Source organism: Arachis hypogaea, chromosome 11, assembly GCF_003086295.3.
Source record: "Arachis hypogaea cultivar Tifrunner chromosome 11, arahy.Tifrunner.gnm2.J5K5, whole genome shotgun sequence".
Classification (NCBI taxonomy): Eukaryota; Viridiplantae; Streptophyta; class Magnoliopsida; order Fabales; family Fabaceae; genus Arachis; species Arachis hypogaea.
This window is the reverse complement of record NC_092046.1, coordinates 7,830,165-7,857,647: the sequence shown is the minus strand read 5'-3', so window position 1 is coordinate 7,857,647 and position 27,483 is coordinate 7,830,165. Positions and strand designations below refer to the sequence as shown.

General features: G+C 35.8%; 2 protein-coding genes across 2 annotated transcripts; both read right to left on the bottom strand.

Annotated features, from left to right (window-relative positions):
* Window positions 1-8,491: 8,491 nt before the first annotated feature.
* On the bottom strand, window positions 8,492-12,805 carry LOC112720118 (SEC14 cytosolic factor). The gene is made up of 11 exons (XM_025770942.3): window positions 12,395-12,805; window positions 12,238-12,266; window positions 11,636-11,719; window positions 11,461-11,514; window positions 11,081-11,155; window positions 10,821-10,874; window positions 10,413-10,472; window positions 10,240-10,335; window positions 10,037-10,138; window positions 9,858-9,938; window positions 8,492-9,121 (listed from the first exon to the last, which is right to left on the bottom strand). Exons 1-11 carry the CDS (start codon window positions 12,447-12,449, stop codon window positions 8,810-8,812), a joined length of 1,002 nt encoding a protein of 333 aa, XP_025626727.1. The 5' UTR covers window positions 12,450-12,805; the 3' UTR covers window positions 8,492-8,809.
* A 10,696-nt stretch (window positions 12,806-23,501) lies between these two features.
* Window positions 23,502-23,996, bottom strand: LOC140176005 (uncharacterized). The gene has a single exon (XM_072205847.1). It carries the CDS (start codon window positions 23,994-23,996, stop codon window positions 23,502-23,504), a length of 495 nt encoding a protein of 164 aa, XP_072061948.1.
* Between the last annotated feature and the right edge of the window lie 3,487 nt (window positions 23,997-27,483).

Below are 27,483 nucleotides of genomic sequence, written 5' to 3'. Positions count from 1 at the left end.
GACGACGCCGGTGGGAGGAGAGTCCGACGGCGTGCGATGACAGGTGGGAATGTAGTTTCCGATGAGAAACGGAGATGATGGAGATGATACCGTATTGAGCAAGTGACGTCTTTGTTGTGATCCTATAAATGACCCTAATCCTATTTTGTTTCAAAATTTAAATTAGAATAATTTTAAATTAATTAATTGTCCATAATTTAATTTTAATTTGAAATTAACGCCATTGTATGCATTGTACGGCACATGTATTGGCTCTCTATACTTCTTCTTATATAAATCACTACACGTATTAAATTTGTACTTAATTGAATCTAACTAAGTGGAAGTGGAAAAGAGCACATGAGAGAGAGCGAGAGAGAGCAAGGTGGGTGGGAAAACATAGGGTGGATAGAGCTAGGCAACCATTTCACATAAAAGATCCGCGGCAAATGATGTGTTGAAAAAATAATTGTTTCATCTATTTAAGTGGACAGGCCGGATAAACGACATATACCTGTCACGCAAGGAGAGGTATGGAAAAGTCCATTTATTTGGTTTTGTTAGGTACACGACAAAAGGAGGGGTTTTGAAAGCAATAAAAGAGATGAACCGGATGTGATTGTGGGAAAAAGAGATCTTTGTGGGAGAGGTTAAGTACAAAAGACACAGTGACATAAGGGCAAAGAAGGATACCGAGGGTAAAGATAGCAACAATCCATTGGAAAAGGAGTATATTGACGGTGGAAAAAGTCACGTAACCGAGGTGAAAATCTGGTAGAGGACAGAATCGGTAACAGAAGGGGGAGTTGTTGTTACACAAGGATACAACAAAACTGGTGAAGTAAGGGGGGAACCTTCGAAGGTGGGTTGGGACATGGCGGCGAAAATGTTGACACAGGTGCCACAAAGGGACGATCATGAAAAGGGTAGAAGCGTCATTATTATTCATGAGTTGGATGAATGGCAGCAGGGAAATTCAAACCAGGAAACGGCAAATCCTATGATTAGGAAGGAAGTTATGGGGAGCGCGAATTCCACAGGATCTTCTTCAGGCAGTGATGGCACCACGTCTGAGAAGACGGTATCTTGGGATTATGGGAGAGAAAGATCTGGTGGGGCTACTTTAGTGAAAGGGAGCTCTATTTTGGGCTCTTTAAATTATAAGAAGCCCAATAGTAGTGCTAAACATGACGAAGAGGAGAGGTATGGTATGGGCCAAAACCAGATAGACCCAATTGGTATAGAAGGGCTTGGATTACTGGCGGGTCAGATAATCACTCAGGAACAATTTAGCGGTGCCCTACACGGATAAGAGAGGTCAGCAGGTTCCTCCTGGGGAGGGCCATGGCGTCGTTTGCGTCATAGGGATTTTGAGGTGGCGTGCGACGGAGAATACATTGTCATGCGTTTTTCTAAGTCTACTCTAGCGGAGATCATAGGCGCCGGTGCAAGGGGCTGCGCGAGCTTGGGAGAGCGGAAGGGGGAAGGTTCTGGCCTTCGCGCAAGGGTTGTAGAGGCTTCGAGGCCCAATAATAACGAGGAGATTGGTGGGAGAATGGGAGGACAGGAAGTGGGGAGGCCGGTTGCTGGTGGTGGCGGCTATGAAGATCGTCGGGCTGAGGGCGAGGAAGTTGAGAGTATTAGAGCGCAAGGAATGTGTCGCGCCTCTACTAAGTTGAACGGCACAAGGAAGGAGTTGATCCAAGGTGCTGGGTATAAGGTGAATACGGTGGCGGTGAACTGCTTAGCCAACGAAGCAACTGGTGTTGGGATGAGGGCAATTTTTGTTGAGGAACTGACAAAGAGGACATTTGAGGCTGGTGCAGAAGATGACGCTCTGCAAGGGAGGCAATAAAAACAGCACCTAGGAATGTGAGTGGCATGAGGACCTCTGAAATAAGCCTGGTGAGGAATGATGAAGAGGAGGGATCAAATTCAGGGGGTGAAAATAATTTGATAGAGGAAAATTGTGTCCAAGAGGAAGAGGCTGTAAGGGATCTGGAGGAGTCTGGATGTTCGGAGAATGACGTTGACAGTGAGCCGTACCAGGTAGAGGAAGGAGGAAGCTGGGATGCAGACTTAAATGAAAACAGAGTAGCTTGGAATTTGGCAGCAGAATCAGGAATTGTTCCTTATGATGAAGAAGAAGATATTATGGCTGCTCTTCAAGCTCAGAATGAAGTGATTGCGCAGAAGAAAAAGCTAGCAAAACAAAAGGCGAAAGTAAGAAGGAGTCGTCCAAGAAATCAAAGTAAGGTGTGTAAAACAGTGCTTAAATGATCTTTAGTTTTTGGAATGTGAGGGATTTAGGGGGTATCGAAAAAATAGGTATGGTGAAAAACTTTAAGAAAAAGAATAGTTTGAACATGTTAGGTTTAATAGAGACAAAAAAGGAGGTAGTTACGAAGTTTGACGTAATACAAATTTGGAAAAATGATGCGGTGAGCTGGGAGTTTGTGAGATCTGACGATGCTGTTGGAGGTTTATTGTTAATGTCGGACATACTAATGTTTAAGTTGAGTAATTCTTATAAAGGGGAGAGATGGTTGTATGTGGAAGGGGTGTTGATGAACAATAACTTTAATTGTGCATTCTGCTTGGTGTATGATGCGCATACCAGAGAGGACAAGCTGGCAGTGTAGGAAGAGTTGAGTTTTATCTCTGGATTATGTCAAATCCCTATTTGCTACATGGGTGACTTTAATGAGATTGTGCAAGTGGAAGAAAGAAAATGAGCTAGTACGTTAACAGCATCAGCAGAAGAATTTAAAACCTGGATACAAAAGATGGAGTTGGTGGATTTAGAGTTGAAGGATCGGAAGTTTACTTGGTTTAGGGGTCAATCGTGCAGTCACATTGATCAGGTGTTGGTTAGCGTAGAATGGGTTGAAGTCTTGAAGAGTTTCTTGAGACGAGGCTGAAGAGTGGGCAACGAGGTTTATCTGATCATTATTCGTTGATTATGGAGGATAGTAGATTGTGAGAGGATCCGAGGCCGTTCCAGAGTTTAGACTCTTGGTTCACACATGAGGGTTTTCTCATAATGGTGAAAGAGGAGTGGAGGGGGGTAGGAGAGGGTCAGTTACTGAAAAGCTTAAGGCTTTGATAGTTCCCTTGAGTAAATGGCATAAGGAGAAGTTTGGTGATATTGATTTGAGGATTAACAAGTTAGAGGATGAGATCAGGAAGGTAGATGATATGGCTAGTGAGGGAGTTTATGATGGAGCACTGGAAGCAAGGAGGAGGGCCCTAGTTAGCTTTTGTAAGAAATGGTATGTTAGGAAAGAAATTCATTGGAAGCAGATGTCAAGGTCTCGTCATGCAAAGCATATGGATAAAAACACTAGATATTTTCATAACTTAGCCTCTGCAAGAAGACGGAGCAATTGGATTGATGCCTTAGTGATAAATAGAAGATTAGTGAGGAATCATGCCAGGATCAAACTCGCGATAAAAGGTTTTTACAGGAACTTGTATCATCAGGAAGCGTCACCTTTGATAGGTTTCCGTGATGGACTAGTTAATCAGATACAGGTTGAGGAGTCTGAAGAAATAGAGAGGATCCCTTCAGTAGAAGAAATCAAAGATGCAGTTTGGGATTGCGAGTCGTCTAAGACTCCGGGTTGTGACGGCTACAACATGAACTTCATAAAGAAGTATTGGGGAGAAATTGTGGCTGAATTCACAAAAGCTATTATGGATTTCTTTCGGTTGACGGAGCTACTAAGAGATTCTAATGTTACGTGGGTGGCCCTGGCTCTGAAGTTTGTTGGAGCTAGGGAGATCAAAGATCTTTGGCCAACTAGCATGGTAGGATGTGTTTACAAGGTCATATCGAAGGTGTTAGTTCGGAGAATACGGAAGGTAATTCTAGGATTAGTAGCGAAAACTCAGAGCGCTTTTGTGCAGGGGAGGAAGATACATAACGGGACTTTGATTGCGTGTGAACTGTGCAGTGGCTGAAGACGAGCAAGAAGAGTTCGGCGATTATTAAGCTAGATTTTCAAAAAGCTTATGATAGAGTCAAGTGGACCTTTGTGGATGTTGTTCTTCAGAAGATGGGTTTTGGGCAACGATGGAGAGGATGGATCAAGGAATGTGTTTGCACAGCGTCGATGTCGGTTCTGATAAATGGTTTGCCTACTAAACCGTTTAAGATGAAATGGGGCTTAAGACAAGGTGATCCTCTTTCTTTGTTTCTTTTTGTTCTAGTTGTTTATGTCCTTCATAGGATGATAGGAGAAGCAGTAAGACATGGAAGGATTGCTCTTCTGTTGGTAGGTAAGAATAGTATTTAGTTATCACACTTGTAATTTGCAGACGACACCATACTCTTCTGCCCACAGGAAGAGGAAACTGTCAGAAACTACAAGCGGCTTTTACGGTGTTTTGAGCTGATGTCGGGTTTGAGTATTAATTTCGATAAATCTAGCCTGATTTCGGTTAATTGCGAGCAAGGGTGGTCTTAGAGGATATGTGTAGAGTGTTGGGGTGTAAAGAAGTTTCGTTGCCAGTCAAATATCTTGGTATTCCTTTGGGGGCGAATCCGAGATTAGTTAAGACGTGGAAACCAGTTATTGACAAAGTGGAAGATAAACTCAATTTGTAGAAAGTAAAACGCTTAATAAAGCTGGTAAGCTTATCCTTATCAAATCTGTGTTGAATAGTCTGCCAGTGTACTACCTTAGCTTGTATAAGATGCCCAGAGCAGTAGCAGAGAAGTTGATCTCTCTGCAGAGGAGGTTCCTCTGGAGTAGAGAGGATGGCAAGTAGGGGATAGCTTTGGTGAGGTGGGAAATGGTGCAAGCTCCAAAACGACTAGGGGGATTGGGGTTGGGTGATGCAGTAATTCGGAATACAGCATTGTTATTTAAGTGGTGGTGGCGTTTCTCGAAGGAAGATTGCTCATTATGGAAGAAGATTGTGTGCTCGTGCAATGACTTGAATCCAAATATCATTCTCTCTTGTTAGCCTATACCTAAAGGAGGCGGTCCATAGAGGGATATCTGTCAATTGCAGATAAAAGATCAGCGGGTGAGAGATAAGATGGTTAGAGGGTTGGCTTTGGAAGTAGGAGATGGAAGAACAATTCGATTTTGGGAGGATAGTTGGTTGCCCTGTGGTATGCTGAAGGACAATTTTCCACGCCTTTTTTTGCTTTCAAACTAGAGCGAATCTGTAATAAGAGATTGTGGGTTTTGGGATGAGATAGAATGGATATGGAATTTTCAATGGAGAAGGATTTTATTCCAATGGGAGCTAGATTTAGTGAACTAACTCCATGAGGTGCTACAATCTGTCAAATTAGCATCAAAGAGAGAGGATATGATAGTGTGGAAATTTGATAGGTCAGGCGTTTATTCGACTAACTTATTTGTGCAGGTCTTGCAGGCTGAAACTGTTCCAAAGGACATTACAGGCTATAGCTATACTAGTTCTATTTGGAGGAGGTTGGTACCACCAAGAGTTGAGTTGTTCACCTGGTTTGTGTTAGTTGGCAGGGTCAATACTAAGGAGAGATTGAGCGAATTGAACATAATTGATCAGAATGATAATCTTTGTGTTTTATGTAAAAAATCTACTGAGAATGATTACCAATTGTTCCTTGGTTGTGAGTTTACTTGGCAGGTGTGGTGTGCTTGGTTGGTTGCCTATAACAAACCATGGTCTTTTCCAGGGTCAATTAAGCAGCACTTTGAGAGTTGGACAGGGACTCCTGTTAGGAAGGAGGACCGGCATAGGTGGTTGATTGGCTTCTGTGCTATTATTTGGAATACTTTGATGGAAATGAATGATAGAATTTTCAGGAATCAAGAAGCAGGTGTTGCGGAAGTTATTGACAAATCGGTTAGGAGCTACAAAGAGTGAACTGAGTTTGATCATCTTAGTTGTTGATGGCAATGCGGGAGATGACTATAGGGGGTTTTTATGTCACTAGGTTCTGTTTGTTGTTTAGTTGCTCCACCTTGTTGTGTTGAGCCTTTTGCTTTAAAAAAAAAAGTTTCAGCAATTTAGTAGTATAAATTGGCAAAACGAACTAAATTCACCATGTCGAAATAAAACCCATCAAAAGAACGGGTCGGGTTAAAATTTAAAATTAAAAAAAAAAACTAAATTTATATGATCAAATTCGTGAATTTTGGCAGGATGGGCTAGTTTCCAACCCAAAAGTTTTTTTTTTTTAAAATAAAAGAGTATTTAGTATTATACAAATTAATAATTATATAATTTTTAAATATATTTTTTAAATTTTTTATTTTTTATTAACTTTATTTATTTTATTTTATACTTTTATATATGTGTTGAAATTATGTGACTTGTTTTTAAAATAAAAATTATTATAAACAATTTTGTTAAAATTGAAATTTAGAAGATAATGAAAAAAAAATATATTGTAATTTGTTTATTTTTTATTTTTACTTATTTTTAATTATCATTTTTTGGATTAATTTTATTAATTAAAAAAAATAAGTGGACTAACCCGTTAACCATCCAAAAAGCGAGAGGAACTAGCATTTTTGGCTAGGGGTGAGCATGGGTAGCGGGTACCTAATTACCTATCCGAACTCGAACCGAACTAATTAAATTGGTTCTGGAACCAACGGATAATCGGGTCTGATCCGAACCAAATCAATGGCTCTCTCTAGTAATTGGTTCGGGTATCTGTTTTGGGGGCGTGAAATTCGAACTAACCCGTGGACCTGACCATATATTAATTACATAAAAAAATAAAAATTTAAAAAATATATATGCCTTTTAATGATTTTGAGTTTCTCTTTATTGCACTTTTGTATTTAGTTTTTAATGTGTTTTGTGTTTAATATGTTTAGATTATAATGTGTTTAGTATTTAACATGTTTGGATTTTAATGTGTTTAGCTTTTAATGTATTTTATGTTTAATATGTTTGGATTTTAATGTGTTTAGTTTTTAATATATTTGGTGTTTAACATATTTGGATTACTTCTATTGATTTTACATGTTTATTATACTTACAAAATTTTTAAGATAAAAATATCATTTTTTTTTATGAATTTCTGTTTCATCGGGTACCCAATTACCCGAACCGAACCAATCTGTTTTTAATCGGTTTAGTTTAATTCGGATATATACACAAAAAAACGTAAATCCGAATCAAACCAAACCAATTACAATCTAATTGGTTCGATTCTAATTTCACTCTAAACCCGAACCAACCCTACCCGTACTCACCCCTATTTTTGGCTAATTTGGCAGGATGGGCTGACCTGCTCTGTTTTAAGCCTGGGCATGGCGGGAAAGGTTACATCACTTTGCCAACCTAAAAAATCATTTAGTCTTTAACCAAAATTCCAAACATCAACCAAATTTTCAAAATTGCAAAATACCATACTACAAAAAAATTGGGGCATATGGAAGAAAGTGTGTGCTCAATTATTGTTTAGGATCTCACTTAGATTTAAACAAGAATTTGTGAAGTTTGATTCTTTTGTGATACAGCAAGATAATGAAATAGGACTATGTTTCATTGTTATGTGAGTTTTTTAATGATTCGAGTGAAGGATTTGTTTTCCAAGTTCGAAAAATATGCAACCAGCTTTGGAGGATATGCTCTTAATCCTCATTCTATTGGCATGGCGAAACTTGTAGTTTAATTCTTGTGGTTTTAGCTCCTATATTGGTGGCACCTCCTTTTTTTTACAGTAAATTTAAACCACAACATTGATGTTGCAAGTGACATAGGAACATTCCAGTTAAACCCATCCGTCGAATTCGGAATCTTGGTGCCATGACTCAACAAGGTTTTCAGATTTAATTAGACTCTAGATTTGGCATGATGATTTGTTTTCAGATTCGTACACCAAATAAGTTCCAAATATAATGTTTTCAAAAGAAAGGCATGCTCTCTGTAAAATTATAGCATCTGATGTGGTTTAAGTATAAAGCGTTAGAGTGAGATCACATCTTGTACTATGGAAACTACAAGAAATTTGGAGATTACAAGGTAAGCTTAGTCATCGTCATGTGTGATGTGTCTCCATTTTTCTAGACATACCGATTCCTCATGTTCATTTAGATCTATCAGACTCAACAGAAAAATCAAATGTGACGCTCGTTGTATTGTCCTGCTTAATACAGATGCACACATGAAAATGTTTTTAAAATTAGACAAATTAGGTTCAAAGATCAATGTGTCTAAATTTTGAAAAAGTTAGGAACTTAAATGTATTTTTAAATCCTCATAGACCTAAATGTCCGTGAACCAAAAAGTTAGGAATCGATTTATCATTTTCTCTTAAAAAAATAATACCAATTGGCAATTTTTCTTCATTGAGCAAGTACAGCTAAACTATAATTTTAGTATATACTTCATTGTTGGTTTATTATCTAAAGTTGTGTTTGTTGAACCAAATACAACTGAGTTTCTCATTTGCTTGATAAATCTAAAGTGAACAAGAGGAGATTGAGAATATTAAAATAAAACTAAGTGGTTAATTACAGTTAAAACAAATATATAAGAACAAGGCAAAAAATAATAAAATCTGGTGTATGTTTTCAAATAATAGTGTACACTGAGGATCATAAGAACTGATCTCGGGAGGAAAAAAAAAGTGTGATTTTCTTTTTCTACATGATCCCATACCATATACTCATCATCCCAAATTGGGTTACAGAAATTAGATAAAAAAAATTTTATCTCAAGAACTTTGCATCAAGCTAACTTGATGCAAATATTCAAGTATTACATCTAGTATAACCCCTTAAAAGGGATCATAAAGTAATAATAATAGCATATGAAGAAACTGACTCACAAGGCTGAAGGAGAGACCAGAACCGGGCTAACCATGTCTTTAGTGTCCATTAACCGCAACACCATTCATTGAACCATTCTGAATTTCCAACTTGTGGAGCTCGGATTCGATGGTCTTGGCAATCTTGGCGTCGTCGGGGTCTGGCTCGGGTAAGTCAACATAGAAGGATCCCTGTCTGATTGGTGATATGGTTTGCATGACGACGGCTTGCTGCTTGATGAAGTTGTAGAGATGTTGGTGGAAGTTGCTGTCGAAGGAGAAGCAATTTTCAGTGTCTCCTGCTACGCGGTGTTTCGAGGATCCGGAACCTTCTTTTCTGCAGAAGTGTGGGAGAGACTGATAGTCCATTACCTGCTCACAAGTTTCGAAAGAACTTTTAAGGTGATCAAATGTTCTCCGGTTATTTCGTTAGAAAAACGTATTTTTCTATTGAAAAAGATCAGTTTTCACACAGTTGAATCAAGTTTTTAATAATCACGATTTCATTAATATCAGATTAATGACAGGAATTTAGGACGGAAAAACATGCAAGATTTATGATATATCACATCATATATAATACAGAGGTAGGACAAAATGTTGATCTAATCAATTCCATTTTCATTTAATGCATGTCTAGCAAGAGTAAATTCACAATTTAAAATTAAATGTTAGCATCTTCATTAGATTGGGGATTTGGAGATTTCATAACAGTGAATAGGAAACTTGACAAACTATGTTTCTTATTTTCAAGATCTTTTTGAAGTACAAAGTGAAAAACAAGAAAACACACCGAAAACGAAAACAATAAATGAAAATACAAACCACATGGACCTAAAATCCATGAGGATGATAATGTGTAGTGAGTTAAGTTGCACCTAGCTGTGTATCCAAATACAACTGCTCCATTTATGAGTAATGCTACACATCCAAGTCTTTTTATGAACCAAGTCTAACCAAGTTAAACAATAAGACTTGAAATAATGCTAGTCATAACTGATTTTTGTTATGTTAGACCAATTTGGTCGGACTTGGTTAACAAAAATACTTAGATGTGTAGTAGTATTCTTACAGATTATATGTTTGAAGAAGTAAATGTGATTTTTACCTTGAGTAATTCCTCCTTCCCACATCCTTGCAGCACCTGAACTTTCTTCCTCGTTCTTTCTTGCAAAAGGGGCTTTACAACCTGCCAATTGTAATTGAAAGGAAAAAAAATCACTTGCTAGTCTTTGGATGTTGAATGATGTATTGAACTAAAGCAAAGAAGTTTAGTAGTACACAAACCTTCCAACACGCCGAGAATACATACGGCACGTTAACAATATAATATGTGTCTGTCTTTTCCGGGTAGTTCAAGTCGTCAATTGTAGATATAGCAGTCAAAAGCTGCAGGTGATATGAACCAAAAAATTCCATAAAAGGGGCCTTCATAGAATTAAAAGAATGAAGAGAAACAAAGAAATTGTTTCTCTAAATTATGTGCATACCCTCAGTTGGTTCAGCGCTGAAATTTTCAAACCAGTCATATCCAAGACTTTCACACAAGTGCCAATGTAACGTCCTTGCTTCTTCGAAGCTGTTGGCTAAAATAATGATTTCAAATAAGCAAAGCCGGGCATAGAAAATTTATGAAAAAATGAAACTGGTAGAAGGCACTCACCAAGACCACCCGATCCCTATATTCGTTCATTTGGATGTGCGATTGCACATAGTATTTGTCCTGAACAACAAGAATCAGCTATTTAATATTAAAGAGAATTTGTACATTGAAGTATTTCATGCAAAAGACATTTAATTTTAACTTGTTAGTGTCAATGCAGAAACTTTTTAATGAAATGAGGTTCCTAAGAAATTAAATATCCCAGGAAAAGAAATAGTCTAGTTTCGAGATAGGGATGGTACGCAGAAATGAGACAAAAATTGAAGAAAAAATAGTTGCTATGATATTGTTTGGAAAGTCCGTCTTTACGGTATTCTAGAGCCCTTTACATTGTTGCTATGATATCATTTAGTAAGTAATCTTCAACAAATTAGTTCAGTTCAAATCATAATGTTATGAGATCCTTACGGATGCTTTGTCAAATGTGCTGAGCCCAACACCAACAGCGATGACAGGAAGGCCCTGGCATAGATAAGACAAAAGAGAAATAGAATTAGCAATCATAGATAGTACTAAAAGCATATTGTATTATTAAAGATGCCAGTTTACAAACTATAATTACACCAAAAATACAGGGTGAGGACAAAGAAGGGAAGATGAACATAAAGCTTAAATTTATAAACTGACATCTAAATTTCTTTGAAGATCTGTCTAAATTACAATAGTACCTCCTTTGAGTAACCAGACATTCCAATGAGTTGAGAATCTCGCACGGCTTTGTACACATCTACGGGGATTGGCTTCTGCAAATAAATAAAACAAGCGAGATAAAGAGAGAGAGAAATCAACAATGCATCACAATTATAGGCATGATGATCAAATGAACATCTAATTTGAACTCAAACCCTCTTCCGTAGATAATCGAGGTTAGTAACCATCGCAACCAACATTTGACCATTTCAAAATTTAAATATATTTTCAGCTCTAGATTCATCAGAAACATGAGAAGGTATAATATACAAGATTTCAGCATAGAAGTTTCAGGAATTAGTATTCTATCAACAGAAAAGAGAAAACATGTGAATACATACATAGTGAAGGAACTTACTGATAAAACATTGTCAATCTCATTTTCAACTCTCCATTGTAAACAATCGATTATCTGTAAAACTTTAAGTCGTCAGCAAAGTATACACATCGAAAGAACACAACTCGAGTAATTCTAAGAACAATCAAACAACCGAACCAACTAAAGGCCTTAAGCATAAAAAGATCTAGCTAACCATTTTATGGGCTTTGGCAACATTCCAGTCCCTTGCTTTGAGAAATCTGGCTAGTGTTTCAGTTGGATATCCCTGATGCATGTTCTGAAATATGAAGTAAAATATTTTAGGGGGGAAAAAAAGAGGGATTTATTAAAATAAGAGTAAAAAACAAGAAAAGGCACTTATTGGTTTAATATCACTAAAATTCAGGATGATGATTCTTGAAGAGTGTTGAACAAACATTGAAAAGAACAATTATTCATTAAAAAGTACATTACTTGAATTCAAATCTTGAATTCTTAATCCCTTCAAATGTATATTATAACCACCAATAAAAACACTCTTTAGCAAATGCGAGGCAACAAAAGTGATCCAGGTCAATTTAACCAAAAAAAAAAACTGATGCTTATCAAATCATTTGATTCTCTTAATTTGGAATTTCAAACAAACAAACAAAAAGAAAAGCTTTTTTCTTTCTTCTCCTTTACCAAATCAAGTTGCAGATCATGAATCATAAGTTAAATTGTTTCTTTTTCCTTTAAATCTTTTCTCAATATCCAAGATCAAACATATAAGAATCTAAGCATATTAACTAAGAAAAAAAAAAAAAAAAAGCAAACCTGGAATGTGATCTTCTGCTGCTCATTCACTGGAACGAGACAAAAAAAAAAAAAAAAAGAAGAAGGAATCTTTATCAATTAGAGATCATGGAAGTAAAACAAGAATGCAAGATGAGACTGATTTATTTATTTATTTTGAAGGTTGTGAAGAACACACCATTTTCCATCATGGATTGCAACTGCTTGATTGCATCCTGGTTGCAAATACCCATCTTCAACTGAAACAAGGACAAATCTGCAACTGGGTTCTTGAAAAAGTGTGACCTTTAACACTAGCACAGGAAGATTCTACCCATTAAAGAAAGAGAAACTAAAATTGATTGATTCAGGTTCCCCAATGGGTTAGAGAAGAAGGTGAGGGTTGCTAATGCTTCTCCACCATGAAAAGATTCAAACTTTGTTTTGTTCAAGTCATGTGAAAGCATGGAAGGGAGGGTGGTGGTGTTGTTTTTGGCCTATGTTTGCTGCTTCCTATGTACTTGTAGGAAGGAACTGAGTGGTCAAAACACAAAGAAAAAGGTAGCAAAACTGTTAAAAAAAAAAGCAAATCAATAAATAAATAAACAATATTGTGATTCACGATACTAACACGAACATGGGACATACCATCGGAACACGTTGACATGCGAATTTTAAAATATTATAAGACATGGAAATACACATACATATAAAATATAAATTATTTTTTAGATAAATCATACTGATATTTTAATATTTTATTGATATTAAAATATAAATTAATTTTTTTAATTATTTTTAATATTTTATTTTAATTATATAAAGTATTTAAAATATTTTTTGTTTTAATAAATAATAATATATACTATATCTAATTTATTTTAAGAATAAAATTGGACACGCTGATACATAATAGTATTTAAATGTGTCTAAATATATTCAATTTAATTCTTTTAGTTTAATAATTCAATAATATATTTCTAATATACATTTTCAAATATTGATGATAATTGATAATTAAAACCAATAAATCTTCATCCTCCTCTAATATTTATCTTTAAAAAGATTCTAACATTTAATTTACATCAATTTTAATTTCAATATTTTCAATAAATTTAAAAAAAATAAATCAGTGGGTGTTATTTGCTTTTTTTTTCTTCTTAGTTTTTGAAGGACATTAATTTTGCCGGTAAAAATGTAAAATTATGGGAAAAAAAAAATATCACAATTATCTAATACTTTAAATTCTGAAAAATTTTAAGCGTGAGCTTTTATATGTTTCCTTAAAGGGGTATATGTTAGGTTTAATCGTGCAAAGAGGGCTATGTTAAATGCCCTTTGCTCTAGAATTTGGATAATAATTCTTTAAATGTCAATAAATTAAAAGATAATTTTTAATAAACTTTATATAATTTTTTATTTTATTTTTTATTTAAATTTAAATGAGTTATTTTTTAATAATATTTTAATATAAAATAAAATAAGCTATTGGATGGTAACATTGTGAAGTGTAGTTGATTTTTCATATTTTGGTAATTTAGGCATAATTTGTTGGTTAGCCAGCAAAATATCGCCAAAGTACCTAATACTTAATTGGCTTGCAAATTAAATATAGGAATAATGTACAAATGATAAATCTTTTAAATTTGACATAAGTTGAGAAAAAATACTTAAATAAAAAGTCAATTTTATTGAAGTTTCTAATTGATTATTCTTATCATATTTTATTAATTTAAACTAAAACATTGTTAGTCAAATTAAATTTTATTAAGAAGCCTAATTAGTAATTACACATTCATGATCATATTAATGAGAGTGGTTGACTCATTTTTATTATTAAATATTCATAGAGATTATTGTTAAAATCGGATCGAATATGACAAAAATCTCAATTCGGTATGCACTAAAATTATCGGATCGGATTCAATATTTGTAATTTTTAAGCTTAGATCTGATCTGTACATTTGCTGATCGGATCGGATATCGAATCTATCCGCAAAATATAAAAATATTTTTAAAAACTTATTTTTATTAAAAGATCAATAAATTTTTTTTTATATTCTTTTAAACATGTTTACTCTTGAAATAATATTAAACATATTTTTTTAAATAATAAAAATAAAATAATACAACATATATGATAACTATTAGTTAAAATCAAATATAAAAAATATTTATGTATTTATTTTTGTGGATCTTTGGATATGCAGATACATACAAAAAATCCGCAATCCGATCCTATTAGCCTTGCGGATTGAATCTATATTTGTAATTTTTGGATTAGATTCGGATAAACACAATAGATATGTGCTTTTATCAAAGGCCGGAAGATCCATGATGGGGCCCTGATAGCGTGTGAAACTGTCTAGTGGTTCAAACTAAGGAAAAAGGAAGCGGCAATTGTTAAGTTAGACTTTCAGAAAGCATGTGATAGGGTCAAGTGGAGCTTTGTGGATCTTGTTCTTCAAAAGATGGGGTTTGGACGAAGGTGGAGGGGCTGGGTTATGGAATGTATCAGCACGTGTTCTATGTCAGTGTTGGTAAACGGATCGCCTTTTAAGCCGTTCAAGATGGAAAGGGGATTGAGACAAGGTGATCCTTTGTCTCCCTTTTTATTTGTTCTTGCTGTTGATGTCCTGCACAGGATGATTGGAGAGGCTGTTAGGAATAGTCGTATATCTCCGTTGTTGGTTGGGAGAGATCATATCGAGTTGTTGCATCTTCAGTTCGCAGATGATACGGTTTTGTTCTGCCCACCTGAGGAAGAAACCATTAAAAATTACAAGAGGCTATTACGGTGCTTTGAGTTGATGTCGGGTTTAAGTATTAATTTTGATAAATTTAGCTTGATTCCTATTAACTGTAATGAGCTGTGGGTACGACGTATGTGCAGGGTGTTGGGATGTAAGGAAGCAACTCTTCCAGTAAAATACCTGGGAATTTCGCTTGGAGCAAATCTCAAGTTGGTTAAGACTTGGAAGCCAATTATAGACAAAGTGGAGAAAAATCTTAGCCTCTGAAAAGCCAAGGTCCTCAACAAAGCCGGTAAGTTGGTGCTTATCAAATCTGTGCTGAATAGCCTCCCGGTGTATTATCTGAGCTTATATAAGATGCCTAAGGCTGTAGCAGAGAAGTTGATCTCCTTGTAGAGAAGATTCCTATGGAGTAAGGAGGATGGGAGGAATGGTATGGCTATGGTCAAGTGGGAGGTGGTACAGGCTCCTAAAAGGTTAGGAGGCCTAGGAATCGGAGATGCTTTGATCCGGAATACAGCTCTTCTGTTTAAGTGATGGTGGCGCTTTTCTAAGGAGGAATGTCCGTTATGGAAGAAAATGGTTTGTTCCTGTAATAATTTGAATCCAACTGTGTCTTTGTCCACCAAAGAATTACCCGTGCGGGGGTCCGTGGAGGGATATTTGTCAGTTACAGTTCACGACTCAAGAACTGAGGCAGAAGATGATTAATGGGTTGTCTATGGAGGTCGGAGACGGAAGAGATACTCGCTTCTGGGAGGATGTCTGGCTACTTGGAGGGTTGTTGAAAGATCGTTTTCCTAGACTTTACTCTGTTTCAAACCAAGTAGGATCAGTGATAGGGGATTGTGGGTTTTGGGATGGATTAGAGTGGATATGGAACTTCCAATGGTGACGACAATTGTTCCAATGGGAGTTGGATCTAGTGAACCAGCTACTTGATGCGTTAAGGCTGGTTAGATTTGCATATGACAGACAGGACAAAGTTGTGTGGAAATATGATAAATAAGGTATTTTTTCAACTAACTCATTTGTGCAGGTAATGCAGGCGGACATGGTCCCGGAGGAGATCACAAGCTATAGCTTTACGAGTACTATCTGGAAAGGACTTGTTCCACCAAGAGTGGAGGTGTTTGTTTGGTTTGCATTGACTGGCAGAATCAGTACGAAGGAGAGACTGAGTCGACTTGGGGTCATTAACCAACAAGATACTTTATGTGTATTATGCAATAACTGTGTTGAGTCTGGTGACCACTTGCTTCTAGGCTGTAATTTTTCTTGACAGGTTTGGTGTGTATGGCTATTATATGCTGGTAGATTATGGTCTTGTGCGGGTTCGTTGAAGGAGCATTTCTTAAGTTGGACTGAGGTTTCAGCTAGAAAGGCGGAACGTAAGGCATGGATGGTCAGCTTTTGCGCGATTATCTGGAATTTGTGGTTGGAAAGAAATAGAAGACTATTTCAGAATAAGGGAAAAGGAGTGGAGGAGATTATCAACATGTACTCTCTGAACTACAACGAGTGGCTAGGTGCGAATCCATTTGGTTGTTGATGGCAATGTCGGAAATAACATGGGGATATAAGTTACTGCTTTTTTTATGTTTGTCTTTTATTTTTCCATTTTGACTATACTCCACTTCATGTGTTGAGCTTTACTTTCAAAAAAAAAGATATGCGGATCAGATCCAATCCATGAACATCCTTAACTATTCTTTTATGGTTGAATGGTTAATGTCACATTCATTTTTTAATATTCATGGATTTCTAAAATTATTATTTAAGTTACCATCCTATATAATTTGTTTTACAAGAATGTTATTTGTACATTAAAATTAGTCATTAAAATCAGTTATTAATGTATTTATGTATAAATACATATATAATTTAATTTATTTTTAATGTATATTTATATTTTAATATGTATTTTATACTAATAATTAACTTTAATGACTGATTTTAATACACATATAATATAGCCTTATATTTTATTTATCCTATTTTAGTAATTACTTATCTCTTCTAATTCTCTTCTTGCTCATTGCTAACAGCACTATTTTGTCAAGTGTTATTCTCGCAAGTTGCAATTTTTGAACAGAAGATTCAGTGTCATTCAAAATTTATCAAGTGTTACTTAACAATTTTTTTTATTTAATAGTATTCAATATCAATTATTTGATCATACTTAAAGATAGATATGTGAATTTTATTAAAAATATATTTTTTTATGAGATAATTCTTAACATATATTTTCTATTTAATAGTATTTAAAAAAATTATTAGTATAACTTTTCAAATATAGGTAGGGCAATAAAAAAATGTTTATTCCGTATATTAACTAAAAGTATTTTAACAACTTTAACATAAGATTAATTGTACAACCAATGCAAGTTGGCACAGATGAATGAGGATCTGTGTCTCTTAACCATCTCTCCCGAATTTGATACTCACTGGAGGATGAATTGTAATAGTTTTTTCGTTACCTACATTATAAACTTATTTGGGTGATCTTCTAATAAATTTTTTTTTAATTATTTTTTTAAAATATTTAAAAAAATAAAAATAATTTTATATTTAAATATTTTATACAAAAAATTTTTATTTATTAATTATATTTGAATGTAATAATATAAAAATATTATTTATTTATTTATTATATAAAAAGAATATTTTTTTAAAAATATATAAATTATAATTTGTTAAAAATAATATTTTTTATTTTTTATATATTTTTATTTTTATTATTAAAAATTTATTAAACATATTAAAAAATTAAAAAAATATTTTTTTATTAATTTAATAACACTCAAATAAACAGTGTATAATTATAGTTATATACCATCGTATGGATATGTGTTGTTTTCTTCCTCCTCATGCATGTCAAATCCACCGTTCATCTTTATGAGGACTTTTTTATTTTTGTGGGTAGTATGCATCTTTAATAATTTAGGTACCTTTATCATTTTCTAATATTAAAATCAAAATATTTAATGATACAACACATATGTGGGGAATGAAAATTCTAGTGGACTTGGAACCGCTCCACATGGTTGGATGTTAATATTTAAAATCTCTCTGAATAAATTACGCATTGAATGAAATTGCATATATATATAAATCATTGTTTTTTTTTTTCTTTTCAAAAGAAATAAAATAATAAGGTTCATGACATGATAAGCATGTATACAAATGTTGACACATTGAAGGGAAAGATAAGTGATAGAGATTACTACTATTATTAGTATAAGAAAAAAAAAGATATTTTAAGCAGATAACTAATTAAATATCGCTACATGAAAATTATAATTACATTTTTCCCATTTGACTATAAATTTTTGGGTAAAAAATATATTACATAAAAAATAAGATGTAACAAAATAAGTAAATCCACTAGGCACTAGCAATAGTATAATGCTAAGAAACTTAGATGATATACGTAAAGTTTTAAGTATAATTCCAATTACATGTGAAAAAAAAGCAACTAAATTATTTTTTATGAAAAAGCAACTAATTATACTACATGTGAAATAATTATTGATTTTTTTCTTTGGCGATAAAATTGGATGAAGTTTACACCTCAAAATCTATTTTGGAGTTCAAATTTGAATTGAATAAAGTGAGAACATTCTATAAAAAAAAAGTGATGAATCAGAAGAAAAGATACTAAAGAAATGTATAAAAAATATGCAAATGAAATAATAATAATAATAATAATAATAATAATAATAATAATAATAATAATAATAATAATAAAGTATTACATAAACATCAGTATAAAATATGTAGTTCCATAATAACACCAAATAAAAAGTTAAAAAAATGAAAATACATAAGTACGTAATAGTTAATTTAATATTACAAATAATTTTGCAAAACAAAATCCAAAAAAGGATGTATAGATAAAAAATAAGGTGTATCTAAATAGAAGACACTTATTCTTTTCTTAGTATATACTCAAATTGATCTTAAACGAATTTTTAATTAGGCACTTTTATTGTTAACAAATTTTATTATTTTAAAAATTTTTATAAATTATTTTTGTAAGATATTTTGGTCCTTTTATTATCTACAATAAAGTGTTTAATCTGCATCTTAAATGAATAAGTTTTTTAAAAAAATTATTAAAAGATAATTTAATCCTCAACAAATATTATTATAAAGCAAATTAATACTTCGAAACTAATTTATCTTAAAAAAATTTTAAATACTAAAAATTTGTTGAGCATCAAAATGTCTAATTTAAATTTTTTTTTAAAATTAATTTAAGTATTTATTTTTTATTTAGTTATTGAAAATCTAAATATCTAATATTCGTTTTTAATATGAAAATTCTAATACTAGACTAACTCTTTCATTTTGACAAAAAAAAAAAATGAAAGAAAAAGTTAAGCATATAATATAAAAAAAAATTTTAAGTATATCAAAAACACCGCTGTTCTAGTTATTTTAACCGTTAATTTAATTAATATATATTATATATTTTTTTTATAATTTAAACCAACGGTTAAAACAACTAAAACATTAGAGTCTCCACGTTTAAAACTTTTTCTATAATATAATAAGTAGCTTTCTTTCATCATCAAAGGTAGCTGTTGCTATTACTGTTAGGCAACATGCTAACTAAGCAAATCACCTTCGGCCCAATACATGAGACAGTAAGACACGTGGCTATTATCGCCAATCTTGTTGACTTCTTGTGGCCAAGAATCTTCCACCATTTATTATGGTCACAAATCACTATTCTCATAAAGCAACAGAAATATCAAATTTCATTAATAGCCCCAACATCGGATCATTTGTTACATTATTTATTTTTTCGGTTAATTTTTTTTATAAAAAAAATATTAGTATTTTTGTTAGAAATAAAATTATTTAGTATAATTATAGGTGAGTAAATTTTATAAATAAAAAATTAACACGTAAGAAATATGTGCAACAATCAACACATAGGAGGTGTGTTGCAATACATGGAGACGTGTTGAATACGTAACAACATCCCAATCAACACGCAGAGAACGTGTTAAAAAAATTAAAAAACAAAAATTAAAAACAATAATTTTGATTAAAAAATTAAAATAAAATAAAATAATATTTGAAATAAAAATAAGACGTATTAAATATTAAAGATGAAATTAAAATTCAGTACAAATATTAAAAACAAGAATAATAGTACTTTATTTTTATTTTTCAGAAGGATTGTTTTTATGTATTATAATATATCTGTAAAATTTAAAAATTTTAGAATATTAATTTATATATAAGGTTGTTGAGGATGAAGATCGAGACCTGGATGTGAGTTTTGAGGGTATAAGTTGTGCCAACGCATCGTCAGGTGATCCGCAGGTGGGGCCACCTGTAAGAACATTCCGATGTCAAAATCAGTGTCCGTATGATGAGGTGACTAAATTAGGTTATGGTGACGTACCTGAGGAGAGGGGTAGGTCCATCTCCTTTATCTGCATTTGTTGGGTGGACCCTCCTACTTGGGCCCAGCCTTAGAAGTTTCCACCAGCTATCCAGATCTCCTTCGAAGAAATTGTGTCACGTGATGGGCGTGTCGTCGTACGACTGGGTCGTGAGTCCACTTGATGGATCTCCAATTCCCATCAGGTTGGGCGTAGAGCTCATAATTGGCTCAATAGCTTAGCCCGTGTTCTTATGAGATGTAGTTTTTGCCCAACACAGCTTCGTCAGCGAGGGATTACGCTTTTTAGTGCTTTCTTCACGCATGGGGGTTGCCTCTACCCGTTGCTCGAGGGCATCACTTCGATTTCTATGTCTAGAGCATTAAATGCGCTTTAAGTGTGATTTGAAAGCCAGTAAAAAAGTTTTTTCCTGACCTTTCGCGCTTCTTCTTCTACTGTTATCACATTTTCTTTCCTTTTTTTACATTATTGCTTTTATCTCCCCTTCATTTTCCATAACCACCATTGTTATTTCCTCCTTTTTCTCTTCTGTGACTGCTGCGTCCATCTCTGGATCATTCGCGAATTTCACGCTATTGTTGTGAAGAAGTTGCCATTACCTGCTTTTTGCATCCGTCTTCATTATAGATACTGGTAAGTGATCACCCTTTCGTGCTTATTTTACTCAGTTTTTGTCATCACTGCTCTATCTCTTTTTACTGCTATTGCCTCTTATTCTGGCGTTTGTTAGGTAGTTCTTAGGGGGTGCCATAGGTGTCCTTTTGGTGGTTTAGACTAGGGTGATTTAGTGTAAAATGACTTAGTTTAAGGCTAGAATATTCCTTTATCCTTGCAGTTAATGTAAGTGGTACCCGCCTGTAGGTATGGTGATGCGACCTCCCGCGAACCATTACGTGTAGTGTGCATCTGACGTGATGGGTACCTCCTCTAGGGTGACTACAAAGGACTTGCAAGAGCTCCGTGACTTGGGAGCGATATGCGGAGATGGTCCCGAGGAGACTAACTATGAGCTCCTAGTCCTGGATCACTGGAAACATGTCTGTCATCTCAATCTCGATGCCCCCCGTGTCCCAGACTAGATGTGGGTATACAAGCCCCATGTTTACCGTCTTCGGTGTTTGGTTTCCCTTTTATTCCTTTATCCTGGCTCTTTTAAATCGGTGTGACGTTGCCCCCCTCGCAACTTCACCCAAATAGCTGGGCTGCCATCCGGTGCTTCGAGATGGTTGCGAGTACCTAGAGCTCCTGGCTACCGTCGAAGTCTTCCTCTTCTTCTTCCAACTCGCGAATCATTACCGAGAGGGAAAACATAAAAAGGGATGCCTCTTTTTTCAGGCTGTGCAAAACCGGAAGATCTTTGGCCTCTTCAAATATTTCTTTCACGGGTTTAAAGAAATTTTTTTCAAAGTAAGGCCAACTCGAGGTTGCCACCCTTTTTGGTTTACCCTTGAGGGGGAAAGGTGTATTCCAACCTACTAGAGATTTGGCGCCAACTCTCACCTTTTGATGGGTGATCAGGACGCTGGCCGAGATTGTGTAAGTAAGCGAAGGGCATTCTATATGTTAATACTCTTTTATTTTTTCGACTCTTCATGTCGCGATTTTGTAGATGACTTCATAACTTGGTCTTTGATTTTACTTTGCAGTTGAGATGGTCGCCGAGACTCATTTTTTTCCCTATGGGGTTGACAACACCTCTGACACCCCCAACCCTCAGGCAGAGATCCCTCAATCAGAGGAATCAGAGGTCTAATCCATGCCCCAACCAGAGCCCCAACCTAGTCATGATGCGACCAGCATGGGTGACCAGGGTAAGGGAGCTACAATTGAGCACTCTTCGGGAGCTCGAGCCAAGGAAGAAGACGTACTTGTGATTCCTAATCCTAAGAAAAGGAAAACTAGCTCCAGTCCATGATAAGTTATTTCCGTTATGGAAAAGTACTTCAATGCCGGCAGTTTCATCGATTCTCACCATCTGCGAACACCGATAATTTCTTCGGTGAGGAGGACCTGACTACCCAGGCTAAGTGGATATATCAGAGCCTCCTTCGAGCTGCCGCTATAGCGAGGAAGGTGGAGCCAGTTTTAGCCCAGTGCCAGGTTTTGGAGGGGAAATATAAGGTGGCTCAACATGAGATTTCGAAGTTGAAAGCTGAGGAAGAGACTACGGGGACCAAACTGAGTGAAGCCGAGAAGAAGCTAAAGGAGACCGGTGAAGAGATCTAGCATCTTGTTGATTGGGATCTCTCTCTTAGTAAGCAAATCAACAATGCTCAAGGTTGTGCCATCACTGCAAAAAGCAAGGTAAGCTTGAGAATGATTTGGCTGAGGCCAGAAAATTGGTAGATTCGGCTCGCCTTGAGGCTATCAACATGTGAAAGAAGAACAAGGAGATCATCAAGAATGCTCGGGATGCCATTTTTGCTACCGAGGAGGTGATGAAGGCCCAGGTTTGTCTGTTGGCTCCCAACTTCGATACTTCAGCTATCGGGGCTTTCAAAATGATCCAGAATGGAAATATCGTGGACATGCTGAGGCCTTAACTACTGTTGCTCTTGTCTTTTAAACTTAGTTTCTTTCTGATGTACTTGAACTTTACTTTTTGTTGCTTGTAATTGAGCTTGTTGAACGCAGTTTATTGTGGTAGGTCGACGAGTTGCCTTTTCGTGTATTTTGAACATATAATTTTGTGAATCTACAAACTTGCATTTTTAAGTGAATTTGGCCATTTACTCGTTAATGCTTATGTTATTCAGGTCTGATTGTAGTATGATAGATATCGTTTCTCCCGCATAAGAAGCTCTCGAGTTGATCAGCTCCTGAGAAGTCATAGTAATAACTTTGAAAATGCTTTAAAAAAAATCTCAAAAGGAAGATTTTCACTAACTTGGACCTCGTCAAAATCCCTTGCTGTCGTACCAAGCTGACAGGAAAGGGAAAGAGTACCCTTTATTTTTATAAACTATGCTTTGAGAATACAAGAAAGTGCACGATAAAAGTGAAACTTAAAACAAAAGCATAACTGAATAAAATAAGGAGAGAAAATAATAACCAAAATATTCTAGGGAGGTCTTTAAGACATGGAGAGTGTAGGCCCTCATGAGTAGAACATCCTCAGGTTTGCCGCATTTCATGTTTTTGGGAGCTCCTTCCCATCTAATCGCTCCAGCATGTACGCGTAGTTCCCTATCACCTCTTTTACTCTGTAGGGCCTTTCCCAATTGGGGGACAATTTCTCCTCCCTGGGTGTCGGTGGCTCGATGTCGTTGCGCCACAGGACTAGGTCTCCTTCTCCGAATCTTTTGCTACGCACCTTTTGATTGTACCGCAACACCAACCTCTGTTTCAGTGCCGCTTCCAACAAGTGGGCCATCACTCTAGTCTCATCTACTAGGTCCTTCTCACTTGCCTCGTCGCCGTTACCTAATAGGAGCCTTGGGCTGAGTTCCCCTATCTCGACGGGAATAACAGCATCTACTCCATAGGTGAGCCGAAAAGGCATTTCATTAGTAGCATATTGCAGTGTCTTGTAAGACCATAGAACCGAGGCTAGTTCGTTTACCCACAAGCCTTTCCTTTGCTCCAAGCGCTTCTTCAACCCTTTTAGGATGACCTTGTTCGCCATCTCCTCGGGTGTTTTACAGAGGAGAATGTTTGATTTATGCCGAGCCCTACCAGGAACTCTCCAAACTTCTTATTGGAGAACTGCGTCCCATTGTCTGATATCACGATCTCAGGAATTCTGAACCTGACGATCACCTGCCTCTACAAGAATTTTCGGTAATTTGAGGATGATATACTCGCCAGTGGCTTTGCTTCTACCCAGTTGGTATAGTATTCAATAGCCACGATTAGGTACTTGACCTATCCTGGGGCCGTCGAAAATGGGCCCAACAGGTCGACTCCCCATTAGGAGAAAAGTCTGGAGGCCATGATGGAGCTCAGCTCCTTTGCCGGTGCCTTATGAAAGTTTGCATTCTCTTGGTACCTGAGGCACTTCTTCACATATTTGCTAGCGTCGTCATCATTGTAGGCCAATAATAACCAGCCCTAACGAGCTTTTGTACCGGGGACTTCCCCCCGATGTGGTGCCCATAACATCCATCGTGTACTTCTTTTAAGACGTACTCCGTCTGCTCGAACTGCAAACATTTCAGCAAAGGTTGATTTAGCCCTCTCTTGTATAGTTGGCCCTGCACCACCATATGCTTGGCGGCTTATCTTCTCACTAGCTTAGTTTATTCTGAGCCCTCTGGTAGGTCTCCTTCTTTAGGAACCGTTGGATCGGGTCTACCCAGAAAAGTGGTTCCCAGTGACCCTGGGTCAAACATAAGGCTACTGATGGCTCTTTCACCAAGCCTTGGATGAGAGATTGGTTTTCCACTTTGGGCTTGGTGCTAGCCAACTTCGATAGGAGGTCTGCTTTAGCGTTCCTCTCTCTAGGAACATGTTGAATGATCACCTCCTCGAAACCTCTGCACAACTGTTTAGTTTTCTGTAGGTACTTCTGCAGTAGCGGGTCTCGAGCTTGGTACATTCCGTTAACTTGGCCGTTACACTTGGGAGTCACTGTTGATTTCAAGTCTTGCTATTCCAACCTCTTTTGCTAGTATTAAGTCTCCAATCATGGCTTCGTATTCTACTTGATTGTTCGGGACCAAAAACTCAAACTTGATAGACTGCTCGTAAGTCGCCCCCTTTAAGTTCTCTAATATTATTCCTATTCCACCAAACGCTTTGTTGGATGCTCCGTTAACATGGAGCTTCCACTGCATGTTCGATGCATCGGATGGATCGTCGACTACCTCCACCAAGAAGTTGACCATTGCTTGGGATTTGATGGTGTGGCGAGGCTTGTACTGGATGTCATCCTGGGATAGCTCTATTGCCCAGGCCATCATCCGTCCTGCTAGGTCAGATTTATGTAATATCTGCTTGATCGCTTAGTCAGTTCTTACTGTAATCGGGTGTCCTTGAAAATACTGCCTTAGCTTCCAAGAAGAAACTAGAAAAGCGAAAGCCACCTTTTCTAACCTTGTGTTTCTTAGCTCTACCCCTTAGAGCACCTTACTTATGAAGTATACGGGTTGCTGTTGCTTGCCTTCCTTTCGTATTAGGGGTGGCTGCCAGAGCTTCTTCTATTACCGCGAGGTAGAAGTATAAAGGCTCCTCTTCTCTTGGCTTTCCAAGCACAGGTGGCTCCGGTAAAATCCTTTTAAAGTGGTTAAAGGCTTCATTGTAAGATGCGCCCCACTCGAAGGCGATTTCCTTTTTCATTAGGTTAAAGAAAGGCAACACCTTGGCTACTAAAACACTGAGAAAATGGGACAGATTCATTAATCTCCCAGCTAGCCTTTGCATATCTTTCATGCACTTGAGGCTTGCCATGCGAATCACGGCTTCGCATTTTATCTGGATTGGCCACTACCCCCCTTTGAGTAATCATGAACCCCAGGAACTTCCTTACTTCCATGGCAAAGACACATTTCTGGGGGGTTTAGCCTCATATTGTGTTTTCGGAGGAAGCCAAAGATGACATGTAGATCGGCTACCAGACTGTCCGATTCTGCCATTTTAACTAGCATGTCATCAACATAGATTTCTACTAACTTGCCTATGTGGTCCTTGAATAGGGATGGCAACGGGTCCCATGGGGGCGGGGACATGCCCCCCGCCCCCAATTACTGTCCCCGTCCCCGCCCCGTCCCCATGACGGGTAACGGGGACCCCGTATCCGCCGGAGACTTGGGTCTCTGCGGATATCCGAGGATTTTTGTAAAAATAAGTAAAAATTGAAAAAAATAAAAAAAATAGAGAAAATCAAAGATAATATTCAATTGTCATTACAAACATAATATCCATAGTCTTTAAAGACTTAAATAGCAATAACAACAAACATAAACATCCAAACATATCCATAAACAACCAAATATTACATAAACAACCAACCATATTCATAAACAACAAAATAAAGTTCATGACATCATAAAAACATAATTCCACCATCTCAATCTTCCTTTCATCCCATAATGGTAGTGATGGTAGATTCCGACTTACTTGAATCCTACATTGACAAGAAAACAATTTAAAGTTAAAATCATATAATAACTCAATAAGTCAATAATATAAAAACATAGTGTATTATATGTAATTTAATAGTTTACTTACGTCAACATCTCCTTCAATGTTGTGAATATAAATCAAAATCTCATTAACCTAACTCAAAAATATAAATTATAAATTATAAATTAAAATTCAGCTCTCCAAACTATTCAAATAACACTTAGATAGGAATATGATATTAGTTAAAACTGTTTGGTCTAGTGAAACAGATCAAAAAATAAAGGAACTAGAAGCAGGATAGTAGAATATATATATAACGAATGAGTATATACAATTTCTTGTATGTAATATTCTTACACTAGTGTATTAAAACATAATTAGACTCATACATCAGGGAGGAAAAAACTAATAAACACAACTACTCTTATATAGTGCTCCAAGTTTATAATAACTGAGCTACTACTGCTGTTAGAACAAAAAAACATAAAACAGTTTCTAACGAATTTTTTGGGTTGCTTCTTGATTAGCTTCAGTTTGTTTTCCTTTTCTATCTTCAATATAGACCTTCTCCACCAAGCTCAGTTGGGGTGTGCCTGTGTGTTGATGAGAGGAAGGGATGGATTTTTTTCCTATAAGTCCAATATCCAATACTCTAATCTCTTTTAAATTGTATTATGTGCCTCGCTTTTATATATTTATTTGGCCTAATTCATTCAGACTTAACTGCCAAGACAGTAATCACCACTCAATATCATATCTAATGTAATCAAATATTCAAATAGGAATAACTCTTCACTAGAATAAAAATGTAAATATTGTTTATCAAATTGTTTTGCAATGACCTTTAAAAAGAATGAAACCATTTGGACTTAGCATAATAAACTTTTATGCAGAAACAAAAATGGCAGTATGGCACCGATAAACTATGAGGCATAGTTTTGAAAATTAGGACGACCTAGAAAATTAGTCCAATTCAGAATATTAACTCAGAAATACCAATTACACAATCAGAAATTCATAATCGGAATCAGATTAACCTAACTTTAGAT

Bases quoted from the DNA above. Each gene is read 5' to 3' on its own strand.
- LOC112720118 (XM_025770942.3), bottom strand. From the start codon at position 12,449: ATGGGTATTTGCAACCAGGATGCAATCAAGCAGTTGCAATCCATGATG. The intron at 11,515-11,635 runs GTTAGCTAGATC...AAAGTTTTACAG, and splicing joins TTGCCAAAGCCCATAAAATG to ATAATCGATTGTTTACAATG. The intron at 10,336-10,412 runs GTGAGTGCCTTC...TCATTATTTTAG, and splicing joins ATAGGGATCGGGTGGTCTTG to CCAACAGCTTCGAAGAAGCA.
- LOC140176005 (XM_072205847.1), bottom strand. From the start codon at position 23,996: ATGGCGAACAAGGTCATCCTAAAAGGGTTGAAGAAGCGCTTGGAGCAA.